Genomic DNA, 27,559 nt, shown 5'->3' with positions numbered 1-27,559 from the left:
GTTGCAACTTTGAATTTGAGTTATTTCTTGAGGTAGAGTTTGAGTAGGATTCGAATTTAAGTCTAATTTTTATTAATTAAGATTTCTAGCTGAAATTCGAGCTATTTTATATGTCTTTTTGAGTTCACAATTAAATTTTCTATCGCCGGGAACAAGGGCTTTTGCTCGGGCTTCCAAAAAGAGAGCTCCGGGATATGCGTACTAAATAAACAATGTTGCAGTATACAAAACGCAACATAGGAGTTGAAATAAAGTTAGATGTGGTGTGATTGCCAATGAGACAACTATCCACCAGAGTTTTACTTAAATGCAGTGGATGTAAGAAATCATATATCGGCAACCGTACAGCCTTCAACACTCCGTATAGGCAGCTTCAAAAGGCCACCATCCACAATGTGAAAAAAAATTTTTTTTAACAGGATTTCAATATGTCGTTTGTTTAATGTGCTTTCGATGGGTATCGCCAAAGTTAAAAATCAAATTAAAGTTCGAGTGGTTGTTCAGAGTTATTTGGTATGAAAAAAGGGAACGGCAGACAATAATAAAAATAATAAAATCCTAAAAATTTTACAGTATTTCGGACATAATTGGGATATCCCCAAACCACTTGGTCCTATTAGTTGATCTATAAGTTTTCAAATAGAAGCAGTATTATAATAAATTTGTAAAAAAATTCCACGGAACTCTGTGTCTCGCCTGATATTGCTGCTTTCAGTGTAAAAGCGTAATGTTGATGAGCTGTACATTCATCGGTCAAAAAATATAAAAAAAATGTTTTTTCTGTAGATGCTTTTTCTAGATATTGAAGAAAATCTCCTATACAAGTTTTAAAATACTTCATGGAGGCAATAAATTTATCAGGTCAAAACAGTTTAATTCGGTTTTATTTTACTAAAACAAAACTATATGGTTTTCAACAATGAGCAAAACCCATACCCCATAGTAAGCTATAAAAGGTCCCGAAATGACGCCACTTTCGATGACGTTGTTGTGTCTCACTGCCGCTACGTTTATGTCGCAGGCTCGACACAAATCAAAAGACTAATGCGTTTTCGTTAAAAAAAAAAATCAACTCACACTTAAGTCACAGTAAAATCGGAGGAGGGGAGCTCGGACTAAGCGACAAAGCATCAATACTATAAAATAAGAAGTCTCTAAAAAAAATAATGATCATTTGAACATATATACGCATATCAATCTTTTTACTTTTAATCAATTGAATTCTCTGATCTACCTCGCACTAATTGAAAAATAAACTTTTTGGAATATCTGTTTCACATGTGACGGCGAACATGTTCCTTCATCTTTTACTCGAATGTGAACTTCCAAATAAGACCACATCACTCGGTTTGTAATTTTGCAAATAACACGACGGATGCCACACGTTGAGCATAATCTCCTTACCTTTCTAGGGAACCCGAGATCACCCCGATGGATTTAAATTACCCAGTCATACCGATCTATTGAGCCAGCCAATTGAAATGTTTTTTAAGCCACCGCAACTTTACAGCAACTGCAAGTTGGGGGCATAGTGTTTAACATTTGTCCGTCCGTCTTTCCGTCCCATTATGGGTATATACATGTAGTTATTCCGCATAACTCCTCCAACAGTTTGAATCCTAGGAAGTTTTCTCCTTACTGTCTGTTTGTACATATATGTTGAAGGTGTGCTGTATGTGGTCAGGGTTTAATTTTTATTAATATGTGCTCTTCGGGAGAAAGTTGAACTTTTTGGGAAATTTTCTTGCATAAGTAGGGCGTTTCCAGATAACTCCTCCTACAAATTGAATGCTAGGAATTTATCACTCTGCTAGCTGTTTGTACATGTATTGATGGTGTGCATGTGGTCAGGGTTTTTTCTTTTCATTATTTTTCCTCTTATGGGAGAAAAATAATGAACTTTGTCCTTTTTGGGGTACAAGCGGTTCAATGAGTGGAGTGCGGGGCATCGATTTGTCTAGTTTACATTTTTTTTCTCGTGTTGTGCTGTTACACTACTGTTACAGTTCGATGTTCTCTCACATACATGTTAAACTCCGCCACGTGCACTTTCTTTGTGTACCTGACCCAAGTCAGGAGCATGAAGTTCAATTTTTGTCGTTGTATACATATGTGTCATATTTGGTTTTTTTTTGTAAAATAGACCGTTAGTTTTTTCGTTTGAATTTTTTTCACATAGTGCATGGTGGCCTTTTTGTAGCTCACTATACGGATTTTGGAAGGCTGTACGGTTGCCGATATATGATTTCTTACATCCACTGCATTTAAACTCTGGTGGATAGTTGTCTCATTGGCAATCACACCACATCTAACTTTATTTCAACTCCTATGTTGCGTTTTGCATACTGCAACATTGTTTATTTAGTACGCATATCCCGGAGACCTCTTTTCGGAAGCCCAAGCAAAAGCCCTTGTTCCGCGATAGAAAATTTAATTACGAACTCAAAAAGACATATAAAATAGCTCGAATTTCAACTCGAAATCTTAATAATTTCTAAATGAGACTTAAACTCTACCTCAAGAAGTGACTCAAATTCAAAGTTGTAACTAGAACTCTGCCCTTAAATGTGACTCAAACTCGAAGTCCAATTCGAAAATCAATTCTAACTAGAACTTGAATTATAAGTATGACTTTCATTCGAAAACTCACTCAAAGTTTAACTTAAACAATAACCCGAACTTTAGTTTGAATACTAATTAGATAGATGGCCTAATGCATTAAAGACACAGTCATATAACATAGAAATCTATCTAAAAATAGAACAGGTTTTTCCGAATTGATCATGTGGTTTTACCTCATCAAATAACACTACAAACCATTAAAGTCTGAAATGGCCTATATCTGCACTCGACTGTACTGATTTTTACTCGACCAGTCTGAATTGGTCTGACTTTTACTTGACATTACTCGACCCCCAGTCTGAACCATACTTGACTGTACTGAATCGTACTTGACCCTTATCTTTGCCGTTGAAAATAGTCTGAACTATTACTCGACCAGTCTGAAACAGTCTTAAACCATTCTCGACATGTGCTTGACCTATTTTTTAAGTCTAAACCATACTTAACCAAAGGTCTGAACAATACTCGACCAGTCTGAACCATACTAGACCAAAAAAGCCTCTACTTTTTTAACTGTTAAAATAAATTTCTTTTTAATTGACATATATAAAAACAGCCAACAAAATTTATAAAAGATTTTAACCTTATAAAAGAAATATATCTCTGATTATATTTAGGATAAAAAAAAAATATTATATATAACTTATATAAAAAAGGGATAAAATTAAATAAATTTTTCTGATTAGTGGTGAAATATAAAGTATAACCTCTGCTTAGGGCAAACTCATAAATAAGATCACACTTGGTCAGAGGGATTAAATTCTAATTAACATTGATTCAAAATTATAACATCCTGTTGAAATTAAATAACAAGGCCTTTCGAATATACATGTATGTACTAGATAAGTAATACGCGAATTTAAGAAAATAGGGCTTTCTTTTTACCTGTAAAACACACATGTACTGAGTTCATTAGAACATATTAAAGTGCTTTATATATGCCATGTTAATTTGACAAAAAATTCTTAAATTAATTTAATTTTTTTTTTACTGTTACTTTGGAATACATTTCCTTTTTTAAAAAGGTTTCAAGGATCGCTATGGAAATTCTATTATAATGATTATATTAAATTCTTGTTTAAATAAAACAAAACAATTAAGCTCTCATTTTTTAAAATTTTATTAAGTTGTTTTATATACTATTTTATATATATCTTAATAAAATAAACATTCACTGCATTATTACCTGAACTTAACTGACACCATAAATGTATACTAGGCTTAAGTAAATGGTGAAAATAGTCCAGTTATCATAAAATACTTCCCAAATATTCATAAAATTTTTAATAATATTGAAAATATTACATATGTAGTCACAATTTGATCAGCTTGTTCTATTTATATTTTAAAAGTTTTTAATTTCAAGTTGTTGTTAAAATTTCATTTTTATATAAAAAATTCCTAAATTGATAAAATTCAGTTGATAGATACAAAGAATAGGTCTAGTTTGGTTAAGACTTGGTCGAGTATGGTTCAGACTAGGTCGAGTATGGTTCAGACTAGGTCGAGTACGGTTCAGACTAGGTTGAGAACAGTTCAGACTCGTATAAAACGGTTAAGTACTGGTCAAGTACACATTCACACTGTTCAGTATGGTTCAGACTACAGTCGAGTATTATCAAGTAAATCTAAGACGAATCCAGACTGGTCGAGTAAAAATCAGTACAGTCGAGTACAAATATACTCCATTTCAGACTTTTAATGGTTTGTAGTGTAATGCGATAACCACATCAAAGAATGACAGGACCACATCGAAGAATGACAATACCACATCAAATAATGAAACAAGCACATAAAGTAGTGTAAAATGGTCAAATTTTGAAACATCATTACGTAATGTTAAAACCATATAAAGAATAAACAAATCATCATTACGAAATAACAAAATCACATCATGTAATGAAACAATTACATTACGTCAAGTCAAATACACATCAAGTAATGTTAAAAACACATTGACTAATGACACAACCATATTAAATAATGGTGAAACCACATCGAGTAATGACAAAACCATATTGAGTAATGACAAAACTATATCAAGTCAATACGAAACCATTAAGTAATGACTATTCCATATTGAGTTATATTAAAACATCATTACGTAATGTCAAAACCATATCAAATAAAGACAAACTATTATTAAGTAATGATACAACAACATAAAGTAATATCAGAGAACCACATAAGACAGCTGTGGCGTTCCATAGATTCATACATTGATCATTTTACGTGGTTCCCAAATAGAAGTTCAAAGGGCGAAAAGTTTACGGACGTCCGACCCAAAATTTAGTACATTCGATATGGAATCTTTCTAGCGTATGTCTCAACAGAGAAAAAAAACAGTTTAACATTGACGAATTGACAAAAAAATCAACAATATACATATTGAACACTGTTTGGAAAAGTCAACTATTTTTAAAGTAACTTTCTAAATTACGTTTGAAACTTTTAAAAAATGCATTTATTCAATATATTTATTGAATTTATTTTTTTATCATTTTGCGCAATATACTTTCCAGTATCCACATAATTGTTTTGTACACTACTTTGTAATGTTTTTTTCACTGAAAACGTAGTATTCAGGTGTAATTTCTTAAATTTGCCGAGTATCACCGGAATGCCATGCGATAACGTTACGGAAAGGCTCGAAGCATGTGATAAACATATCAGCCCGCTAAGCACCAATTCGAAAAATATGAAATTTACGTTAATGTACTGCTTTTATCATACAGTAAAACTCTTAAAGGGGCACTAGCTACGATATATATAAAAAAATAAAGTATAATTTTTTTTTAGATCAATCATTAATCAAATTGGAATAATGAAATAATAATTTGCTTTTAGCAATCAATTTCCTTTAATTTTGTTGAAATAAGCGATTAAACATAATTTTTAACTGATTCACTTGCAAGTGAAAACGTCATCATCATTCTAACCGGTATTCATGTGAACTTCAAGTTAACCCCTAGCTAGAGATTGACAACGCATGCATTGTACGTGTACTGGCTATTTAAAGAAAAAGAATGTCAACAATGAAAGTGAAACTACGGTAGATCATTTGATTACTAATTCGATGCACATTAAATCATTCTTATATGGTTAAAAACAATGAGAAACATCTATTTTTAATCTATAAAATAAAATCAAACAGACCTATAAAAATGCAATTGCACGTGTTGGTTTAATCTATTCGTATCTTTATTTTTGTTTACATCGCTTATATGGTCATCTGAGGTCAAATCGATAGTTAATTAGATGGCGTCTGGACTAAAATACACACGAAACGAACCTATATATTATCTTTCCCATGCTCTGTAAACTGTTTATTTTAGACTTTTGATAGTTTGGATAAATGTTTTACATTGTTATAAACCAAATATGAGAATTTGAGTCAAATCGGTTACAATGAATTTGACACCTAGTGCCCCTTTAATATGTTATTTAGTCTAAGTATATGATAAAAGGTAATAACATACTTACATAATTTTTCAACGAGATGTCTTTTTACGAATAGAGTCCATTAATGGTGTGGACAGTGTATAATAACTTGCAAATTGCAAAACGTTGGACTCGGACTATACGTTTGCACTGAGTTTTACTGTGAGTATTGATGTGTGTTTCTTTATTCTACATTGGAAAGAGGTAAAGGCGGAAAATATCTCGATTTTTGAATTTCAAGAACAGAACATTCGACTTGTATATTTTTGTTTGCATTAAAAAGGCTTTTTTAACTTCAAAATTGCAATACTCTGCTATTATTTTTTGGTGTTGTTTACAATTTTGGATTTAAGCTAGGGAACAGAAATCAGAAAAAGGGTTTGTCTACTTTTTCATTTTTCCAAGATGGGTACGTAAAGACATACAACGATATGGTCCAAAGTCCGGGTTTTGCAACCCTTACTCATCCAAACTTTTTAAAATTCTGTAAAACATTCTTATGGCAAAGATTTGTCAGATATATGACACATTGAATTATAAACCGGACATATCCTCTTTAATTCTCAGAATTAAAGACGCACACAATGATGACATGTACCTTATATCTATAGAATTAAACGTGCAAAAAGGATTTGAACACCACAAAAGATATTCATCAAAATTATAAAAATTCAATATGAGAAAAACTTGTCACGAAGTGGTTGTTCTACACATGATAGAAGATGATAGTTTTTACTTTTGTTTTTGTACACTCAAGGATGTAGATGAAGAATTATTATGACAAGAAAATGGAAATCACCTTTAAAACAAATTTTATCTATAAATTATATTTGGTACATGTACCTGTCTCTTTTCACCTAAGAACGATAAAATTAGAATATGTCAAGTATTTAGTACGTGTAACTTGAGGGACAGGATGTTATGTGTTATATATAGACGAATAAGTGATATTTACCAGACACAAGTTGTTTCCTTTTTTCCTTTTTCGATATTCAAATTATGTATATAGACGAATAAGTGATAGTTAGCATTTAGATTTTTTTTATATTCGTGGTGGTAAAGAAAACCAAAGACAGAGATCTTAAAATGGACATTAAAATGGAAGAAAATGAGGATTTTTCTGTTGCAAACGGTAAGTACAGTTAAATCACCAATATCATGACGAAATACATATATAATATATAAGCAACAATGTAATTAAAGCAATACGTATTTTTGAAAGAGGCAATACATGGTTAACATAAACATCCTACTTTCTAAAAGTAGTGTGGTCCATTTGTTTGCTCGCTTGTCTACAATAGTTAGCAAAGGTACCTGCAGGCTTATAATTTAATATGTTAATCGTGCGTTTCGTCTACATTGTTGCCGGCGTCACACATTGGCGTATAGGCCGACTTGCACCAGACGTACAGAGAAAATTAACTAATTCCGTATACTTTAGGTGCACGCAAGGGAAACGCTAAGAAATCGTTAAACGCGCGTTGCACAAGTTTGAAGTACGTCGGTATACAGAATTATACGCTTGGTGACACTATAACTCGAGGATTGTTTTATACACGCTCACATTTTCATCTATCTGTAGCGTTTTTGAAGCGTATACCTGTCGCTACTCGCATGTACTATATACGTTACAAGCGCGTTGCAAAACGCTACAGATACGTCGGAGACACTTTAGGGCACGTTGTATACGCCTCAAGATCGATCGACATTTACTTGGATTTTTAATTTCGTATGCCGGTCGTGTTTGCTGCATACGCCTGGTATAGTTTAAGCGCTCGGTGAACGTATAAAACGCAAACGTGGCGTATCAAAAACGTATTCTGGTGTAATACCACCATTGATTTTCCCCTATTAGTCTTGTTAAATTTGAACTTTTCAAAAAATTGTGCAGAATTTATCTTTGTTTCAAATAAAGAAATACTTGGCATGAGTAAAATTTATCCTGTCGAGTACTATATGGGGAAAAAAATCACATAAGATTTCATTGCATATAATAAATTAATCATTACTGGAAGTTAACCAATCAAATGTTCACCTCTTTTTCATCTGTGTGCAAGCTTTAGTAACCGCAAGTTTCAAAAATATTCTATAGAAACCTCAAATAAAAAAATAATGGTGCTTTGAAATACCCAAGATATATGTTTATGATCCAGAAATGTGTTACTGCAATGAAATGTAGAATTATCTACCTACAACTGTCAAAATTCAAGGAAATATATTTTTCGACCTATGTTCGTATGCAACTGGATGTGACATACTATGAAAATTTGGATGCATTCAACTTGTCATTCATATCTGTATCGTGTACACAACGAGCTATAAGCGTGTATTGGGCGTACGAGAAGCGTACCTTGGCGTTTATCGGGCGTTCAAGTAACGTATGTTGGCGTATGCCTAGTGTTTTTCTAACGTAGATGGAATGCACGCTACGATGGAAAAGAAAGTCTCTTGAACGTATTTGAGACGCGTCTCAGTAATTTCTGGGGCGATAATCCGTGCTTTCGGCGTGTCTGGGATGTTTTATTATGGGTTTTTTTTGTGACAAACACACCCGCATACGTTAAAGTTAGTGTCGAACGATCTTGAAGCGTATACAACGTGCCCTAAACATGTCTTAAACTTATCTGTTGCGCTTAAAACGCGCTTGTAGCGTATGTATTACGTGCGTGTAGCGTATAGGTATACGATAGACACACGCTTGAGCTTGATGAAATTTTTGAAGCTGCTTAAAAATTTCATAGAGTTAAAGCGTTTCCCAAACGTATACCTTTGCATTTCGACGTACTTCAAACTTATGCAATGCGCGTTTAACGATTGCTTAGCGTTCCTCTGGCGTGCAACTAGCGTTTACAAACTTTGTAAATTTTCTCTGTACGTCTGGTGCACGCTGGTCTATACGCCAATGTGTGACGCCGGCATTACAAACACACCCGCATACGTTTAAGTAAAAGTTGAACGAGCTTGAAGCGTATATAATGTGCCCTTAACATATCTGAAACTTATCTGTAGCACTTTCAACGCGTTTGTAGCGTATGTATTAAGTGCGTGTAGTGTACAGGTATACGCTTGGCAAACGCTTGAGCTGGATGAAAATTTTGATGTTGCATAAAAATTTCCTGGAGTTATAGCGTTCGCCAAGCGTATACCTTTCGACGTACTTCAAACTTATGCAATGCGCGTTTAACGATTGCTTAGCGTTCCTCTGGCGTGCAACTAACGTTTCAAACTTTGTAAATTTTCTCTGTACGTCTGGTGCACGCTGGTCTATACGCCAATGTGTGACGCCGGCATTACAAACACACCCGCATACGTTTTAGTTAAAGTTGAACGAGCTTGAAGCGTATATAATGTGCCCTTAACATATCTGAAACTTATCTGTAGCACTTTCAACGCGTTTGTAGCGTATGTATTAAGTGCGTGTAGTGTACAGGTATACGCTTGGCAAACGCTTGAGCTGGATGAAAATTTTAATGTTGCATAAAAATTTCCTGGAGTTATAGCGTTCGCCAAGCGTATACCTTTCGACGTACTTCAAACTTATGCAACGCGCGTTTAACGATTTCTTAGCGTTTCTCTGGCTTGCAACTAACGTATACGGACTTTGGCGTATGCCTGGCGTTTGTCTAACGTAGATGGAATGCACGCTACGAAGAAAAAAAGTTTCTTGGACGTATATGAGACGCGTCCCGGTTGTATCTTGGACGTTCAATTGTTGGGTGTTTGTTACAAACACACCCGCATACGTTTTAGTTTAAGTCGAACGACCTTAAGTTTGTTTTTAAGTCGTCACACATCAGCTATACGCTGATGTGTATACGCTGATGTGTATTCGCTGATGTGTGACGCAGGTATAATCATATCCACAACCATTTTTTAAATATACTTGGATTTCATTGAAACTTTCACATCGATCTTTTAGGTTGACCACATCACTATTGTCTACTCACTACACATCTATACGTGTACTGCTTGCTGTCATTCGGTCAACAGTTACTATGAATATAAAAAAAAAATAACCATTAAAGAATATGCTTCTTTAAATTCAGACAATCAAACCGGCACATCTAATCCAAGAGACAGTGATAAAAATAACTGTAGGCAAGATCAAGATCAAAACGAGGAGCATGCATCGAGTTTTAAGAACAAAACAACTGAAAGTTCATTAGAGGTAAACATTTAAATGCTTGTTTATATCACCATAGACAGGTTAGATGATCACTTACCAAAGAGGAAATCCTGGATAATCATACATGTGTAAGTCTGTTTTATGTTCCTTTGGAATTTCAATCAAAGACGAAGAACTGTATCTTCCATCACTGTATTGGATACCTAAACTACATAAGTGTCCTTACTAACAACGGTATGTTGCTGGGTCTTCACAGTTCTCCACGACACCTCTTTTTTGATTATTAACATCTTTTCAGCAATCAAAGCCGGGCCAAAGTTATTGCGAAACTGTCTATTCTAGAGGTGGTGTGAATCAGATGTGGATACTAAAAAAATCCAAAGATCTTTTAGAGTACATACAATCGCACACTCTTTCATTTTGCAATAGTATTAAAATATTTGACTTGTAAGACTATAAGACAAATTGAAAGAGTTGGCATTACTTTGTTTCATTAAAAGAGAACGACGAACGGTGATACAAGTATTTTGTCTTGGGGAGGGATAAATCTTACTTTGTAAAGAATCACTCTGCTTCAAACAAAAAAATCTCTGAAACTGACATTATCAAAATGCTGTATTTCTTGATTGACAACATATTTGTTGCGTTTGGAGGACGTGTTTTTCAACAGACTATCGGAATTCCTATGGAAACCAATTATGTCCCTCTTCTTGCCGACTTTTTTCTTTATTATTATGAGGCTAACTTCATACAGGAACTCATTAAGATGAAAGATTAAGACGCGAGAAATATCCTTTAACTCTACGTTCCGCTATATGAATGATAATCTCTCACTAAATAATACAAAATTTGGTGACTATGTTGAACGAATCTATCCCATCGAACTTGATATAAAGGATACTAAAGATATAGTTAAGCCTGCCTCACATCTTTACTTACATCTAGAAATTGACAATGAAAAAATCTACGACAAAAGAAATGATTTCACCTTCCCAATTGTGAACTTTTATTTCTGTGTAGTTATATTCCAGCAGCGCCTGCATATTGAGTATTCATCTTCTAATTTATACGATATTCCAGGGCTTATATTTTCTATCATGATTTCCGTGATAGAAGTTTGTTGCTCAAAAGAAAGCTATTAAACCAAGAGTTCCAAATGGTTAAATTGAATATATCCCTTCGTAAATTTCACGGTCGCCATCAAGAGATGTTTGACCGTTTTGGAATAACCGTTTCACAGATTATGTCGGATATGTTCCCTATGTCGTAACTACAATACCCTTTCAAGTTCACGAATTTGACATACCGAAGTAAACTTTTTACCGGATTTGTAAGAACATAAGCAACATGACAGGTGTCACATGCGGAGCAGAGTCGATGTTAGGTATTCTTTACTATTGTCGGCATGTTTTTTAATTTTTAGCAATGACTTTGTCAGTTTATTTTCAACCTATCTATCTTTCGTCCCTCTTTTGTCTGTTACTTCTTTTACGTTTTTATAGAAGTTAAACTTCCTATCAACTAAATATAAATGATACCACAGATACACTTAAATCAGTTTCATTTTTGTCAACATTAAGGAAAATCAAATTTACAGACGAAAACTGAAATTATTATCAGATTTTTATCTTTAACTGAATATGTTGATTGTAATTACTCTGTAAGAGCATAATTAATATTTTTCATAACTTCCAATTTGTTCCATAATAGGATGAATGATTAATCGTTAGATTTCTTACTGTAGTATCAATAGTTATCAAAGGTATCAGGATTATCAACACAGAATGGATATGTCACGTGGACTTCTGTTGGAAAGCAAATGTGTGAAAAAGTCAAGTATGCATTGATTTAAAGTCAGAACAGAAATAATACTCTTATTAAACATGCATGTTCTGATTTTAAATCAATACAGATTTTCGCGGTTCTTAGTTACTGCTTTTACATAGCATATAGTTTGTATATGAAGACACGGATACACATTGTTTATATTATATATTTAGGAACGTACTGCAGGAATTGCAGATTCTGGAATTGAACAAACAGAAATCAATACAGTTCAGTGGTTGCACGGAAAGATAGAAACACGGTACAACGAAAATCATGGATTTCAGCACATATTTATGTTTGACTCGACAACGACTTCAACACTGCAAATAAGGTAGTGTACTTAAACATTATAAAATTTTGAATATTAAAATTAATTTTTCATCGAATTATAAAAACTTCCAATTTTTTCCATAATAGGATGAATGCTTGATCGTTAGATTTCTTACTGTGGTATCAATAGTTATCAAAAGTATCAGGATTATCAACACAGAATGGATATGTCACGTGGACTTCTGTGGGAAAGCAAATGTGTGAAAAAGTCAAGTATCGACAACAATACACAACGAGAACAAGAGGCTGTCACAACGACAGCAAACCGGATTTATTAACATTTATTTGTGTCCTGGCAATATCACAAGAACCATTACTGATGAATGGTGAAAGTGAAAATCGTCAATATCGAATTTGACCTCCATTTTGTCATCAGTATCAACATATTAAAATTTGAAAAGCTTAGATTGAATGGTTCATGAGTAAATGCAACAACGTGAATGGAAACGCCATTTTATGATCTTTCAAGAACCATAACTCCTGAACGGTAAAAGTCAAAATTGTCATTATTGAACTTGACCTCTATTTTGTCATCAGTAACAACATATTAAAATTTCAAAAGCTTTGGTTGAATGGTTCAGGAGAAAATGCACGGACACGACGGGAAACACCATTTTTCAATCTTTCAAGAACCATAACTCCTGATCGGTAAAAGTCAAAATCGTCATTATTGAACTTGACCTCCATTTTGTCATCAGTAACAGCATATTAAAATTTCGGAGAACAGTTCATGCATAAATGCACGGACACGACTGGAAACTCCATTTTTCAATCTTTCAAGAACCATAACTCCTGATCGGTAAAAGTCAAAATCGTCATTATTGAACTTGACCTCCATTCTGTCATCAGTAACAACATATTAAAATTTGGGAAGCTTTGGTAGAACAGTTCATGGGTAAATGCACGGACACAACTGGAAACTCCATTTTTCAATCTTTCAAGAACCATAACTCCTGAACGGTAAAAGTCAAAATCGACATTATTAAACTTGACCTTCGTATAGTTGTCAGTAATAACATATTAAAATTTTAAAAGCTTTGATTGAATGGTTCATGAGTTAATGCACGGACAACATTTGATTGCCGCCCGACCGCCCGGCCGCCCGCCGTTCATCCCCAAATCAATAACCGACATTTTTGTCACAAAAATCCGGTTAAAAATAAAACGTTTTTTCGTTTGTCCATTTGTCAAAACATATGTCATATGTTCATAACAATTTTCTCGCTAAGGTTCCTATTTTATGACGAAAATATATGTGATCAGCAGTTTGATCATGATGAACAGTCAGTTGTAGTTTGCATATCTGTAAATATTGACAATCCAATTTCCCATCGGAACTTCTTCTACGGCTAAAACTGTACCACTTTTACTATGAAGTTTTGAAAAAAAAATCTTATCCTAGAATTGAAAGTTCATATGGACTACATTTTTTCTCAAAAGTCAAAATATAGGGCTGTGCGGCATATTTTCAACGTTTATATGCCCTGAACATGCTGAACTTCTCAGAGTAGTAAACTTACATTAATTTTCTTAACTACCCCTACCTCTAATGAAAGGTTGCCACATATTTCAATATAAACAATATGCACATGTGTATTTACTGGTAACATTCCCAAGTTATGTCTCTGTGAGATGAAACACGGAGAGCATACCTGGGAACCTGTATGAAACAAAATTAGTTTTCTATGAATATTCTAGATCTCCCCAAAAGAGGCGTGGTTTGAGAAACAGCTGTGTTTACAAAGTGCAACCTATATAATCATTTATTCAAATAGAAAACTCTTTAAACTCAGTTTTTTCTCACATTAATACTCATTTATCAGAATTATAGCCTTAAAGACATCACTGTGTATACTCTAAGTTTTTCTTAACTGTACATTTCATACCCCTTCCCCTGTTTCATTTTTTTTTTTAAGAATTTGAAAACAAGACTTTAATTATTGCCAGCTTACCCTATTTCCATATTTTCTGATATAAAATGCCTAGAACCTGTTTAAAACTGTTTTGATAACATATTGAAAGCATATCAGAATACTATAAATGTTATGTTAAGCAGTAAATCATTACAACATTCAAGATTATATAAAGTATCCATTCCTGCATCTGTCCGCAGTCCACATCTTACTGTATGCCTATTTGTCAATTTAAGTTCACATTTTCTGCCTCAAATGGTCAATTTAGAATTCTTGTCACAACAGTATCATTTGTTACCATATATCTGACACAATTTAGCTAATATTTATACTAGAAGTGTTCAAACAAAGCCATATTTGCAATAGTTTTATGTATGCAGATACCAGTCAGAGATATAAATTCACTTAAAATATTATAGAGTTGACTACGTACATCTGAATTTTGCATAACTTCCAAGCATAGTAATTGTTTTCTATATAAAGAACTTTAAAATCATAAAAGCATAGCATTTACAAGTTAAATTATTTGTTTTATGACCAAGGGAGTAGGCCATTTTCTATATTTTTTGCCCCTGTGGCCTCAAATTTTCTAAACTATTCTACTGTTTCTAGCAATTTGGAATATTTAGTACATATTCAGGATAGAACACACTATTGTAATTGTAGTTGAGATATTTTTGTATTTCTAGCTTGTATTTTTTATGCCATGGTGACAAAAAAGCATATCTAGGTGTAACGGCTTACATTTGGGTTAACGACAAGACACAAATACCCCATAATAATATTCAGGAAGGATCTATGAGTTTCAATGACTGCGAAGAGTAAATATAAGCACTTACTAACAATTTAACTTACATATAAGCAAACATTATGAATTAATTTTGTATTCAGGACTTTAAATAAACTATGCATACAGTAAACTGTGAATTTATGCTGAGTCATCATATTTAAGGCCCAGGATTCTATCAAGCTTAATGACACATTTACAAAACTTCATATTTGAGTTCATTTTTTTTTTATTATCTATGAGATAAAGCAAATTTGGTTAATTTCTGAGTGTTCTCTCTTTCACCCAATGTATACGTAGTGGCTTTTCTAAACGGGGAGACACCTGCTACCTTTAGAAGGGATGAACTTGATGGTAATTTGATGCAATGCTCCTGAAAGTTGAACCTCATTCACACTGATTAAGCCCTGGTCACAACGAACCTACGACACATCTATACAGCACCACGACATGAAATTTGGTCAAATCGCAGGTCTTCTGTGGTCGTCGTACGACAATCGCAAGACAGTCGCACGATATCTTGTGCATCGTGGCGCTGTCGTGTGTCGTGGGACGAAAAGCGGACATGCACCTTTTTTGCTCTAAGACTTTTAATCGTGTCACTGTCTTGTGTCTGTCGTGAAAGTGTCTTACAATCGTCGTGCGATAAACACATTGTCATGGGTATCAATATAATGCATTTTAATCAAACAATCATCGCACGGCTGTCGTACGACAATCTCACGACTGTTACAAAACACTCGTGATACAGTCGTACGATTGTCTCACGAATACCAAATTTCGTACGATGATCGCACAACATTAGTTGTCTGTCGTACGACAGTGGTACTTCGTCGTGCATCATATTTCCGTTGTATTTAGAAGACTACAATTCGGCGGGAATGAATTTTGGAAAAACATACCGTCTACCATTTAAACAGGATGGTTATTAAATCAGAACGATTATGCTTAACCCTACTGAAAAGGCGCCTTGTCGGACTACAACAAGAGCAAACTATGGTCCTGTTCGCGTTAATCCGAGCCCGTGAACAGTATAGGAACCAGCGGAACGCCCGACTTTGGTGGATTAGGCCATGAATCGAACGGCGCCTGATATTTGGGCAGTATAGTACACTGATGTAGAGTTGGATCGGGAATCTGCCGTTGATTTCGTTGGATTCATGCGAATGGAGTCTGGCATGTTTCAAGAGCTTTTGTTGAGAGTCGCAACACAGTAGCACGACAGTAGTACGACAGTAACACTCGCTCCTATGACATGAAAAACCAAAAATAGACCCAAACAACTCACGATTGTCGTACGATTATCGCACGACTGTCACACGACAGACTTGCGACATACCCACGAAATTCAATTACAATTCTTTTTTTCTGTCTTTTGCCCATCGTGGAACCATCGTGGACATGTCGTAGCTGATGTGACCATTTGAAATATTTTTTTTAACATTTTGAACGACAGCGCCACGACAACTATTTTATAGATCTTCCACGACAAAAAATCGTTCGATATGTTGTGACTGGGGCTTAAAGTGTAATGTTTAATCCATTTTTGAACCTCTCTTTACATAAGTAGATACTGCCCTCTTTCGATACTCTCTTTATCAAATGAAATAGTGACCTATAAATGTTAATTTCTGTGTCTTGTGGTCTATTGTGGAAAGTACTAGTAGAAAACAAATACTTCGATTCTTCTTTTTCTTGATAGTTTGTTTTAATTGCAGTAATGGGGATCAACTTCTTGCTATAAACGATGAAGATGTTACAATACTGCATAATAAGGACGTCGTGGAACTCTTAGAAGAAATACCTGTGAAAAAGAATACAACCATGGTACTTTTATTTTTACAATTATTTTATATGTCGCTTCTCACTTAGCACCTTTGTATATAATATAAGTTAAAGGGACATGTGTTTTTTACAAAATATTATATAATACAGTGAAATATATATATAAAAAAATTAGAATACATGACCCTTTGGGTCTTTATGTCACTCTAAACAGCTTGTAATGTCAATGGTAATACAAACAAGAGAAATGTTATCGAACATTTCCATATACACAGATTTTTTCTCTTTTTGTCTGCAACATATATTTAACAGTTTTTATCGGTGCTGACATATTAACTATTTAAACGATGATCTTTTCATAGTAGACATAATTATTTTTTGTGATTGTTGTAAACATTACAATCTATAATGAAATGGAAATGGTTTTCCACACAGTTATCACCATATATTTAATGTATAAATTATATGTATTTTTAGACTTACTGGAGACCCTCTACAAACTCCGTCACAGTTGTAAAGTTTTGCTTATATTGTTCTGGAGGTAAGTTATAAGATAAAGTGATGTGGTATGTTTGTATATGAGTCCACAAAACGTAAGACTTTAGTTCGTTTCTGTGTGTGTTACATTTTAATGTTGTGTCGCAATTTTCTTGTATTTAATGCGTTTCCCTCGGTTTTGGTTTATGACCCGGATTTGTTTTTGTCTATCGATTTATGAGTTTTGAACATCGGTATACTACTGTTACCTTTATTTAAGAAACTTTATACCACTGTCTAAATCAACAATGATATAACACATACACAAACAGTATAAGCAGTTGAAAGGGCCACAACAGAAAAAAATGTGAAACAATTCAAACGAAAAAAAGTACCAGCTACTACCTAAAGAATTATTACCACAGAAATATGATGTGCAGTATTAATATTTATTTTCTTTTGTCGTTTTGTTTTGATGCTTAATTCTTGATAAACTCAATGCATAATTGACATAAACATAATATGTGAAATGTTCATTTTTATTCCGATCACGAATACGTTAATGCGGCACAAAACAGTCAAATAAAGTCTTTATCAATCTATAATTCCCGGAGCACGTTTCTTTGTTAACTTTCCATTTCTAAATAGCAAAATTTCAGCAGCCTGCATACAGAGTATATATATCCAAGTTGATTGGCCATGTATTTCATAACATAATTTTCTTTGATAGAGGATTGATGCTCACGCAGAAGCTATTAAACAAAAAGTTTCAAGTTGTGAATTTGAAATAGTCCTTTTGTAAATTTTACAGACGCCACCACGAGTTGGTTGACCGTAAGAGAAAATGTCCGTTTCACAGATCTTAGCGGATATGTTCCTATTGTCGTCACCAAAATCCCCTTTCCCCGAATGTGACCTAACGAATTAGACTTATAACTGTATTTATATTTACATGAGCAACACGACGGGTGTTACATGGGCTCGCCTTTCCGGAGTTACTGAGATCCCCCCTGGTTTTGGCGTGGTTCGTGTTGCTCATTCTTTAGTTTTCTTTGTTCTGTTTTGTGTACCTACTGTTTGTCTTTTTTTTTTTCTATTTAAGCCATGGAGTTTATTTTCGACATTTAAGTTTAAATGTATCTCTGGTGTCTTTTGCCTCTTTTTTGTGTCACATATAACTCGAACCTGGCTTGTGATTACAACGACTCTGTTAGACTTCGACGTGACATCAAACAATAATAATAGTGCATAAACAAAACTCCTCAACGATACATTGCTTATAATTTTCTATGCAATACTAGAGCCGTATCTCCATTATACTTTGGTTGTGATGATAGGTAAGCGTTTAGATAAAGATGATAAATGATTCATTGCCTACCATATCAATTGTAACTTATATGATATCTTCGAGCGCATGCTCCATTATATGAATAAATCGCTAAATGAGCACGAATCTTTCAATCGTATATCCTTCGGAGATGCCCTCAGGAACTAGGTAATTCGAACATTTATCGCACACGGTTGTGCTGTATGGCGGACATCGTTAAATTATATATACTAAATTATAATCATGGTACCTTTGATAACTATTCAAGCAAACAAAAGTTGTTATGTTTTACTTAACCTTCACCTGTACAATGTCCTATATTTAAAATCAACCAAGATTCGCTCCAAGAATTAACAAATAAATTAAAGTTTAGAACATATATATAAATCTGTTAAGATTTACATATATATTATACTGCAAATTAAGTTTATTTTCGGTTATTAAAATGTAAACTTGGATTGTATATCCATAGGCGCCACTGTACAAGTTGCAGTCTTGTAATTGACTGCTCCATAGGCTTACATGCCAAACAGCTCATCTTTGAAAATAAAATAAAATAAAAAATGCTACATAGAAAAAAAAATCATGTTCATATCATGTATGTACTAATGTGAAATTGTGATTTAGTCATGCCACGAAGAATGAAAAGTTACGTAACCCTGAAGTCAAAACATTTTTTTTCTACTTTCTGTTTGCTGTTTTACTAGGCCACACCACTTCCAGTAAACATGATATCCTTCCACTTTCCTGGATTGATATCCCCAAAGACGTGCAAGATTTTTTTTGAATCTATATATATGTTTCAATTCAGCATAAACCTATAATCAAACAGAAAAAATTGAGTCCAGAAAAAAATTCAGAAAAAAATGGACTATTATTATTCCCTCCATGTTTTGACAATGTTTGACATGCACCGGAAACTGGAGTTGTAATACAATACTGGTACCTACAGCTACATGAAACACATGTAACTGTTAAGGTTTAAATTTGCCGAGGGAGGATTAGTTTTAAGAGGTAGGAGGGGCAGGAGGCACGCCCCATTTGAATAATTTACCTTATAGTGTTTTCAAATGTTGGCTTGCTTTACAACCTTTCCTCTCTCGCCACACACACATACACACTTAACGAGGCTACTATATGTTTGACCGTTAAAATTAAATAGCACCTGTTTACTCTATACAGGAACATGTTAGGTACATGTATACTATTCCCAGCTCAATGAGCTCATTTATTTTTAAAGTTATATCGTCAACATCTGAATTTAATCGTGAACAATTTGAAATCATGTTTAACTACACTCAACGTCTCCTCAGCGGTTGCAAGCAACTTGTCGAAATCAATTTTATTTTGAGCTAGAAGTCCAAGGCTTCTATAATAAAGTACATTACCTTTTGATGTTGAAGTAACTGTGTCCTAAAACTATGACAATGTCATTATATAAATTACAATGTTTCGTTTACCGTCGCACGCCAATCTTTATCACAAAGGACAGTGGATAGAATAAAAGTGATGGATAGCCACGCCTATATCAAACTGGAATGATAAAAAAAATACATCGATATCTCGTGTTATTTCAGTATTGAAAGTTTTGAGTAACGTAGTTAATTTTATATTAAGTTTGGAAAGTCGTGTACATCCCTCTTTTTTTTTAGTTATTCGAAGAAATTCCAAAAAACCCAGCTGTTTTTTTTTTTTTGTTTTTTTTTTAAGAATTGCAAATATTTAACAAATTAAATTTATCATACAGAATAGTTTTTCTAATTCTCATCACTTGGCGTCCGTCGTCGTCGTCCGTCGTAGATAACTTTTACAAAAAATCTTCTCCTCTGAAACTTCTGGGCCGAATTTAATTAAACTTGGTCACAATCATCATTGGGGTATCTAGTTTTAAAAATGTGTCTGGTGACCAGGCCAATCAACCAAGATGGCCGCCATGGCTAGAAATAGAACATATGGGGTAACATGTAGATTTTGGCTTATAACTCTAAAACCAAAGCATTTATAGCAATCTTGCATAGTTGTAATTGTTCATCAAGTCAAGATCTATCTGCCCTGAAATTTTCAGATGAATCGGACAACCGGTTGTTGGGTTGCTGCCCCTGAATTGGTAATTTTAAGGAAATTTTGCCGTTTTTGGTTATTATCTTGAATAATATTATAGATAGAGACAGACTGTAAACAGCAATAATGTTCAGCAAAGTAAGATCTACAACATGAACATAATGGTCAGTTGACCATTTAAGGAGTTATTGCCCTTTATAGTAAATTTTTAACAATTTTCATTAATTTGGTAATTTTTGTACATTTTTACAAAATATTTTCCTTTGTAACTAAAGGGACAAGTTCATTACAATTAGAGAAAGTTTTAAGCACCAAGGATGTTCAGTAAAGTTAGATCTACAAACACATGACCATCAGCAAAACACCATTTGTCATGAATCCATCTGTGTCCTTTGTTTGATATGCACATATATCAAGGTGAGCGACACAGGCTCTTAAGAGCCTCTAGTTTCACTTAACATTTTCTGCTGAAGAGAGAAAGAAGAGATGTCATCCCGAATTTCAGGAAGAAAAAAAAAGTTAAATACGGAAATGCCGAAGAAAAAGCATTTGTTTCCCGAATCCCGAAAAGTTAATAATGTTTTCTTGAATTCCAATTCGTGTAAATCCCGAATTCCCACCAAAATAAACCCGGCCGAAGTTCGGAAAAGGTCTGTTCTAGAGTTCAGTTTAATTTTCAGAAATTAAAATCATATAGAAATTTTCACACACATATTAGTCTTCATACACGTGAATTGATATAAATGTATGTATAATTTATGAAACACCGCAAAACTTCAAAAGATAAGAAATATCTATAACATAGAAGTTGACTTGTTTAAAAGAGTATCAATTTTTAACTATGATATTGTCCTTTGTGTTATTTCATTGTATAATTTGTATATGTTACTAGGCGCATTTGTAGGTACTCTGCCTGCATGTGACCCCATGATTAAGGGGTAGTTTCTGAAAAGGTATATATATTAGACTCAGCAGTGGCATTCAAATCGAAACAGTGCGAAGACAAAATCAAACACAAAATCAAACATCGTTTTTCTTTTACAAATTGTGACTTGGATTGAGAGTTGTCTCATTGGCACTCATACCACACCTTATATCTTCATGTAGGATAATAAATTGTAAATATAATTCAACTATGGTTATTTTGATTCATTAAATGCTTTTTGTTTTCCAATTTCAGAAATAATTCGTGCACGTTTTATTGATGCTTCTACTTATCCAGTGACACCAGATTGGATCAAGGATCAGTTTCGCGTTGTTGTTTTCAATAAACAATTGACAAATTTGTTTATGCAACACTTGGAAATTCAGAGAAATCGTATTGTTTTTAAGGAACTATCGTCAACTGAACCATGGAAAAAGCCATGCGATTTTGCTGAATGTAAGTATAACACTATACTTCAGTTACCAGATTTGGAATTATATTCATTTTCCTTTATTCCAAAATGAATTGATTTTACATTTTACATTTAAAAGTTTCTTATTTATTGATGCGTTTTGAATAGGGACTTTCCGTTTTGAATTTTTCACAAAGTTCGGTATTTCTGTTCAAACTTTAAACATATACATAGTACAAATGCATTTGGTTCGTTCTTTGTTTTTCCATATGTGCATACATACATAATATTAGTTAAACGAAAGTATACAAACTACATGAGAAGCACACGTAGATTGTTTTGGACGAACAGCACAAGTACAGTTCTTAATATATATCAATGATAAAATCCCAGCTGAAATGTTTTAAACGTTTTGTTGATGGTTTGCGTTTTGTCCAGTTTATCTTTTCATGTACGTACGTACTTGAACTAATCGATGTAAGTATTTGAAGATAAAAAGGCACCTTAAAAAACTGTTTGATATGAATTCTATTCAAACACGGGATATTCCTAAATACATTTTGTTTGTTTTAAGTCTTTTTAAAGCAAAAAATATGATGTCGACTGAAAATAAAGTCTACTGAATTCTGACAGGCACAAAAATGCGGCGGAGTTTCGTGAAATTTGAACCCTCCCTTGTACTTGTAGTCAATGTACAATAAATGAACACACTAGCTTCCGCTAACATGAAATATTGCTAACATGTTTAACCCCGCCACATTCTGAATGTATTTGTCTGTCCCAAGTCAGGAAACTGTAATTCAGTGGTTGTCGTTTGTTGATGTGTTAGATATTTGTTTTTCGTTCATTTTTTGTACATAAATAAGGCCGTTAGTTTTCTCGATTGAATTGTTTTACATCATCATTTCGTGGCCTTTTAAAGCTGACTAAGCGGTATGGACTTTGCTCATTGTTAAGGCCGTACGGTAACCTATAGTTGTTAAAATTCTGTGTCATTTTGGTCTCTTGTGAAGTGTTGAATCACCCTGAATAATCATTGTAAACCATAGCATCGCCTCGGTTGACAATGTTTCTAAAGGTTGCATCTGCTTTTGCAACCTTTCAGCTGTTTGTTATTTATATAGAATTTTAACTTTTTTATTTGGAACAATTAGTATTGGATGCAGATCTTCTAAATCATTTTGTTTAATTGTAATCTATTCACATTTGTTTACTTGCAACGCTTACGAGTATTCTATATAGTAAAAATATTGACACTGCTCACTGGTTAAAGTTTGAAAAGATTATGTTAATATAAATATAACTTTACATATTTTTTTTCGGTGGGTTTAAGGGGTTCGCACAAATAACCCTGATTATTAAAATTGAGAATGGAAATAAGGGATGTGTCAAGGCGACAACGGCCCTACCATAGAGCAGACAGCAGCCGAGGCCACCAATGGGTCTTCAATGCTGGGAAAAACTCCCGCACCCGGAGGCGTCCTTCAGCTGGCTCCTGACCAAATATCTATACTAGTTCAGTAATAATGGACATCATACTTAACTCCAAATTAAACACAAGAAACTAAAATTAAAAATCATGCATGCGCCACTAATTCGTTTATTCACGGAAAATGTTTATTTTGGTACAAAAATAACAAACTACATTTCTTCGTTCTGAAAAAAAGAGGGCAGTTTAAGTCAATGTATGAAAACTTTTACATGTGTATTTTATATTTTTGGTAGAAGGTGATGTGTCACAAAACACAACGAGTATATTCCGGAAAGCCCAATCATATTCTGCGAGTGATTTAATAGATACCGGTTTTTTTTCCATCTTAGAGCTGCGAAATATTACTACTATCTGTGTTCAAGGTTAACACAAAACTATACATCAAATCTGAAATGAAGCACATACTAAAACTATTTCCCAAGGGTGACACTAGTGAGATATGAAACTAATCCACCGTTCAAATGCATTGTGTTATAGTATATGTTGTCTTGACATAGTTGATAAATGTTCAATTATTTTATAGGTCGTTTTCTGGAAGAAAGAAGAATCGAAAGTAAAGAAATGATTGCTTTTTACATCAGGCGCTATTCAACAATATTTAAAAACAAAGAAAAGAAATATCTTCACGTACCAGATGATGGCACCCTTGGTCTTGTTGATGTAATTATATAATGGTTTAATTAAACTTCAGAATTATTTTTATCTCAAGTCCTAAATTCTTTACCTTTTCAATTATATTACGCATCTTTTGTTGTATTATCGAACATGTCTCGATGCACTGATACAGATAAACCATAGTAGAAGGGATTCTTTAATAATTGAACGCAAAATTAAAATTCAAAACTCGACAAATGTCTCAATATTGATTAAATTGTATTGATTAACGAAATAAGATGGTAAGAACATATCATCGAATTCAGAAGTTTAAGTTGTGATGCATCAATATGATGTTATAAAAAATTGCTGTATAACTTACATCATTGTGTTGTCGTGGTTAGATCAAATTTGAGACCGGTGTGTCAAATCATTTACCAATCCCTAGTAAGGGAACTTGTCGAAATGCTGAACAGAGCAACATTTTAAATCCTATGATTCAAATGCAATGATTGCGATAGAACGATAACTTTCCATTATCAGTTTAAAATTTAAGATATTTGTGCTGTTTTCAATTGCATGTCAGTCTGTCCTTTTTTATTTCTTATATTTTAAGATTTTCTTCTTGTTAAGTAAGGAATAATATTATAAGAATAGAGCTGGTTTTAATCGTCTATGAAATACAAGCAGCTCAGTCCTTTTAAAATATGTTAAAAACACAGAATAACTAAATTATCTGAACAGCTTTAAAAATTTCATCGTCATTTATCTATTGATAGAATGTACTTAAACGTATGATTGTTTTCAGGAGATTAGCAAATCATCAGAATTTGAACTGATTCCAGCTCAGTTGAATGCATTTCTTGTTATGAAAGAGTGGTCTACAAATCGATGTATGAAACTGGAAGGAGATGAGGGTACATTTGTGGGTATCAACGTACCTATTAGCAATATTGGGGATGAATTTAGATTTCAATTATCTAGATGTAGAAACCAATGTAATTCGAAACTTTCGACTAAAAATTGTGTGATTATCTGACTTTGCTTAAAAAAATCGTTCTTACATTTTTTTTAAATATATTGTTTTAATACTTTTGATCATTAACTCTTTTAATATATACATGTTATCAAATACAACCAAATATACAAATGTTTATATCTGAAAACAGTTCTCAAAATGTGTATGAAAAAAGGCATCAGTAGTATCGAAAGTCATAAGTCGATTGAAACATTGTGAAAGAAAAAAAATCCGGGCTACAAACTAAAACTAAGATAAGCACATCAACTTTAAGTGGACAACAACGAAACAACAGAATCACTTAAGTGCAACAACAAAAATGACAATGCAACACTCAGAGAAACGAACTATAAGATAATAACTGTCCTTTTTTTTTTAGCTCACCTGGCCCATAGGGCCAAGTGAGCTTTACTCATCACTTGGCGTCCGTTGTGTCCGTTAACTTTTACAAAAATCTTCTCCTCTGAAACTATTGGGTCAAATTTAACCAAACTTGGCCACAATCTTCATTGGGGTATCTAGTTTAAAAAATGTGTCCGATGACCGGGCCAACCAACCAAGATGGTCGCAATGGCTAAAAACAGAACATAGGAGTAAAATATAGATTTTGGCTTATATCTCTGAAACAAAAGCATTGAGAGCAAATCTGACAAAGTTAAATTGGTCATCAGGTCAAAATCTATCTGTCCTTTTTTAGATGAATAGGACAACCCGTTGTTGGGTTGCTGCTCAATGATTGTTTATTTTAAGGACATTTTGCCGTTTTTTGGTTATTATCTTGAATATTAGTATAGATAGAGATAAACTGTAAACAGCAATAATGTTCAGCAAAGTAAGATCTACAAAAAAGTCAACATGAGCAAAATGGTCAGTTGAACCCTTCAGGAGTTATTGCCCTTTAAAGTCATTTTTTATCAACTTTTCGTAAATTTTTGTTATATTTTACAACAATCTTCTCCTCTGAAACTGCTAAGACAAATCTAACCAAAGTTGTCCACAATTATCATTAGGGTATCTAGTTAAAAAAATGTGTCCGATGACCCTGCTTGCGAACTAAGATGGCCGACATGGCTAAAAATAGTACATAGGGTAAAATGCAGTTTTTGGCTAAAATCTCAGAAACCAAAGCATTTAAAGCAAATCTGCTGAAATTAATTTGTACAAATAGGTCAACATGATCAAAATGGTCAGTTTACCCTTTAAGGAGTTATTGCCCTTTATAGCCAATTTTTAATAATTTTCATAAATTTTGTGAATTTTGTAAACAAAAAATCGTTTATGACATGCACATAGACCAAGGTGAGCGACACAGGCTCCTTAGAGTCTCTAGTTTTTGCTTGGTACAGGACATTCTAAGAAAAAAATGGTGGGATGAACCTGGTAATGCAGCTAGTCAAACATCGCCCTTTTATGGCAATGTTAAATATAACACTAAAATAACAGCAGTACATGACAGGACTACAGTACAAATAAATTGAAGAACATTTAGGACAGAGAAATACACAAATAAACATTACAATAGGACATTTCGACATGTTTATAGTTATCAGAGGTACCAGGCTTATAATTTGTTACACCATACGTGCATTTCGTCTACACAAGACTCACCAGTGACGCTCAGAGCAAAATAGTGAAGAAAGCCAAACATGTAACAGATGTTAAAAAATATATACGTTGTTTATGTTGAAAAAAAAGAAGGATGTCTAAATAAGCATTCACTGCTTGTTCTTGCTACAGCTTGAATTACTAAGGAAATTAATCTAACATCTCTTTCCGTATGCGCTAAGGCTATGAGGTCGTTGATACAAATGTTAAGCACATTACATTACAACTGATTGATAAAGGCATTACTTATTAAATATGCACTGGACACTGAACATATACCACCATGACGTTTACCAATGAGTAAATCCTGAATGATTATAGATATTTTCATAGAGCCGGATCTTCGTTCACTTTATCGGATAACTTAATTTCATAAGTTGCCAGGTCTTTAAAGAGCTTCAATAAACGTCTAATCAAAGAGGGGGGCAAGGCGGGTCCCAATAACAGCAAAACAGCAAATTGATTTGGCTTATAACATATAACAAGGAATTAAAATGGACAAAAACAGATAACAGTAAATGAAATATTAAAATAAGTCGGGTCATTGACGGATCCAGTATTTCTTATTACGGGTATAATCCTTTGTAATGAATTCCATTCTCTATGAACATGTTCTTAAAATTATGTATTTACAATGTGTTTACTACTCAGTATATTTTTATACGCTCGTTTACGTGACGTATTATGGAATACTGTTGTCCGTCTGTCGAACATTAACTCCAACACTCTTTAACCAATTTTCATAACACTTTGGAAAAATGTTTATATTTATTGACGTGAGCTCCCCTTCGTTTTTTTTTTATAAATTGCAGATTTA

At 33.6% G+C, this 27,559-nt stretch overlaps 1 protein-coding gene across 2 annotated transcripts; it reads left to right on the top strand.

The window, feature by feature from the left end:
- The first annotated feature begins 7,012 nt into the window (after positions 1–7,012).
- On the top strand, positions 7,013–25,212 carry LOC139516652 (uncharacterized). 2 transcript variants are annotated; one of them, XM_071306869.1, is made up of 8 exons: positions 7,013–7,195; positions 10,110–10,231; positions 12,190–12,347; positions 16,765–16,873; positions 17,309–17,372; positions 21,877–22,077; positions 24,049–24,185; positions 24,928–25,212. In XM_071306869.1, exons 1-8 carry the CDS (start codon positions 7,150–7,152, stop codon positions 25,156–25,158), a joined length of 1,068 nt encoding a protein of 355 aa, XP_071162970.1. In that variant the 5' UTR covers positions 7,013–7,149; the 3' UTR covers positions 25,159–25,212. The 2 variants fall into 2 exon arrangements, with proteins under 2 accessions (XP_071162970.1, XP_071162971.1); XM_071306870.1 differs by lacking the exon at positions 10,110–10,231 and having other exon boundaries at positions 7,025–7,195.
- The last annotated feature ends 2,347 nt before the right edge of the window (positions 25,213–27,559 follow it).

This window comes from Mytilus edulis, chromosome 3 (assembly GCF_963676685.1).
Source record: "Mytilus edulis chromosome 3, xbMytEdul2.2, whole genome shotgun sequence".
Taxonomy (NCBI): Eukaryota; Metazoa; Mollusca; class Bivalvia; order Mytilida; family Mytilidae; genus Mytilus; species Mytilus edulis.
Note: the sequence above shows the minus strand (reverse complement) of the source record. Positions and strands in the feature narration are given on the sequence as shown.

Bases quoted from the DNA above. Each gene is read 5' to 3' on its own strand.
- LOC139516652 (XM_071306869.1), top strand. From the start codon at position 7,150: ATGGACATTAAAATGGAAGAAAATGAGGATTTTTCTGTTGCAAACG. The intron at 7,196-10,109 runs GTAAGTACAGTT...CTTTAAATTCAG, and splicing joins GGATTTTTCTGTTGCAAACG to ACAATCAAACCGGCACATCT. The intron at 16,874-17,308 runs GTACTTTTATTT...ATGTATTTTTAG, and splicing joins TGAAAAAGAATACAACCATG to ACTTACTGGAGACCCTCTAC.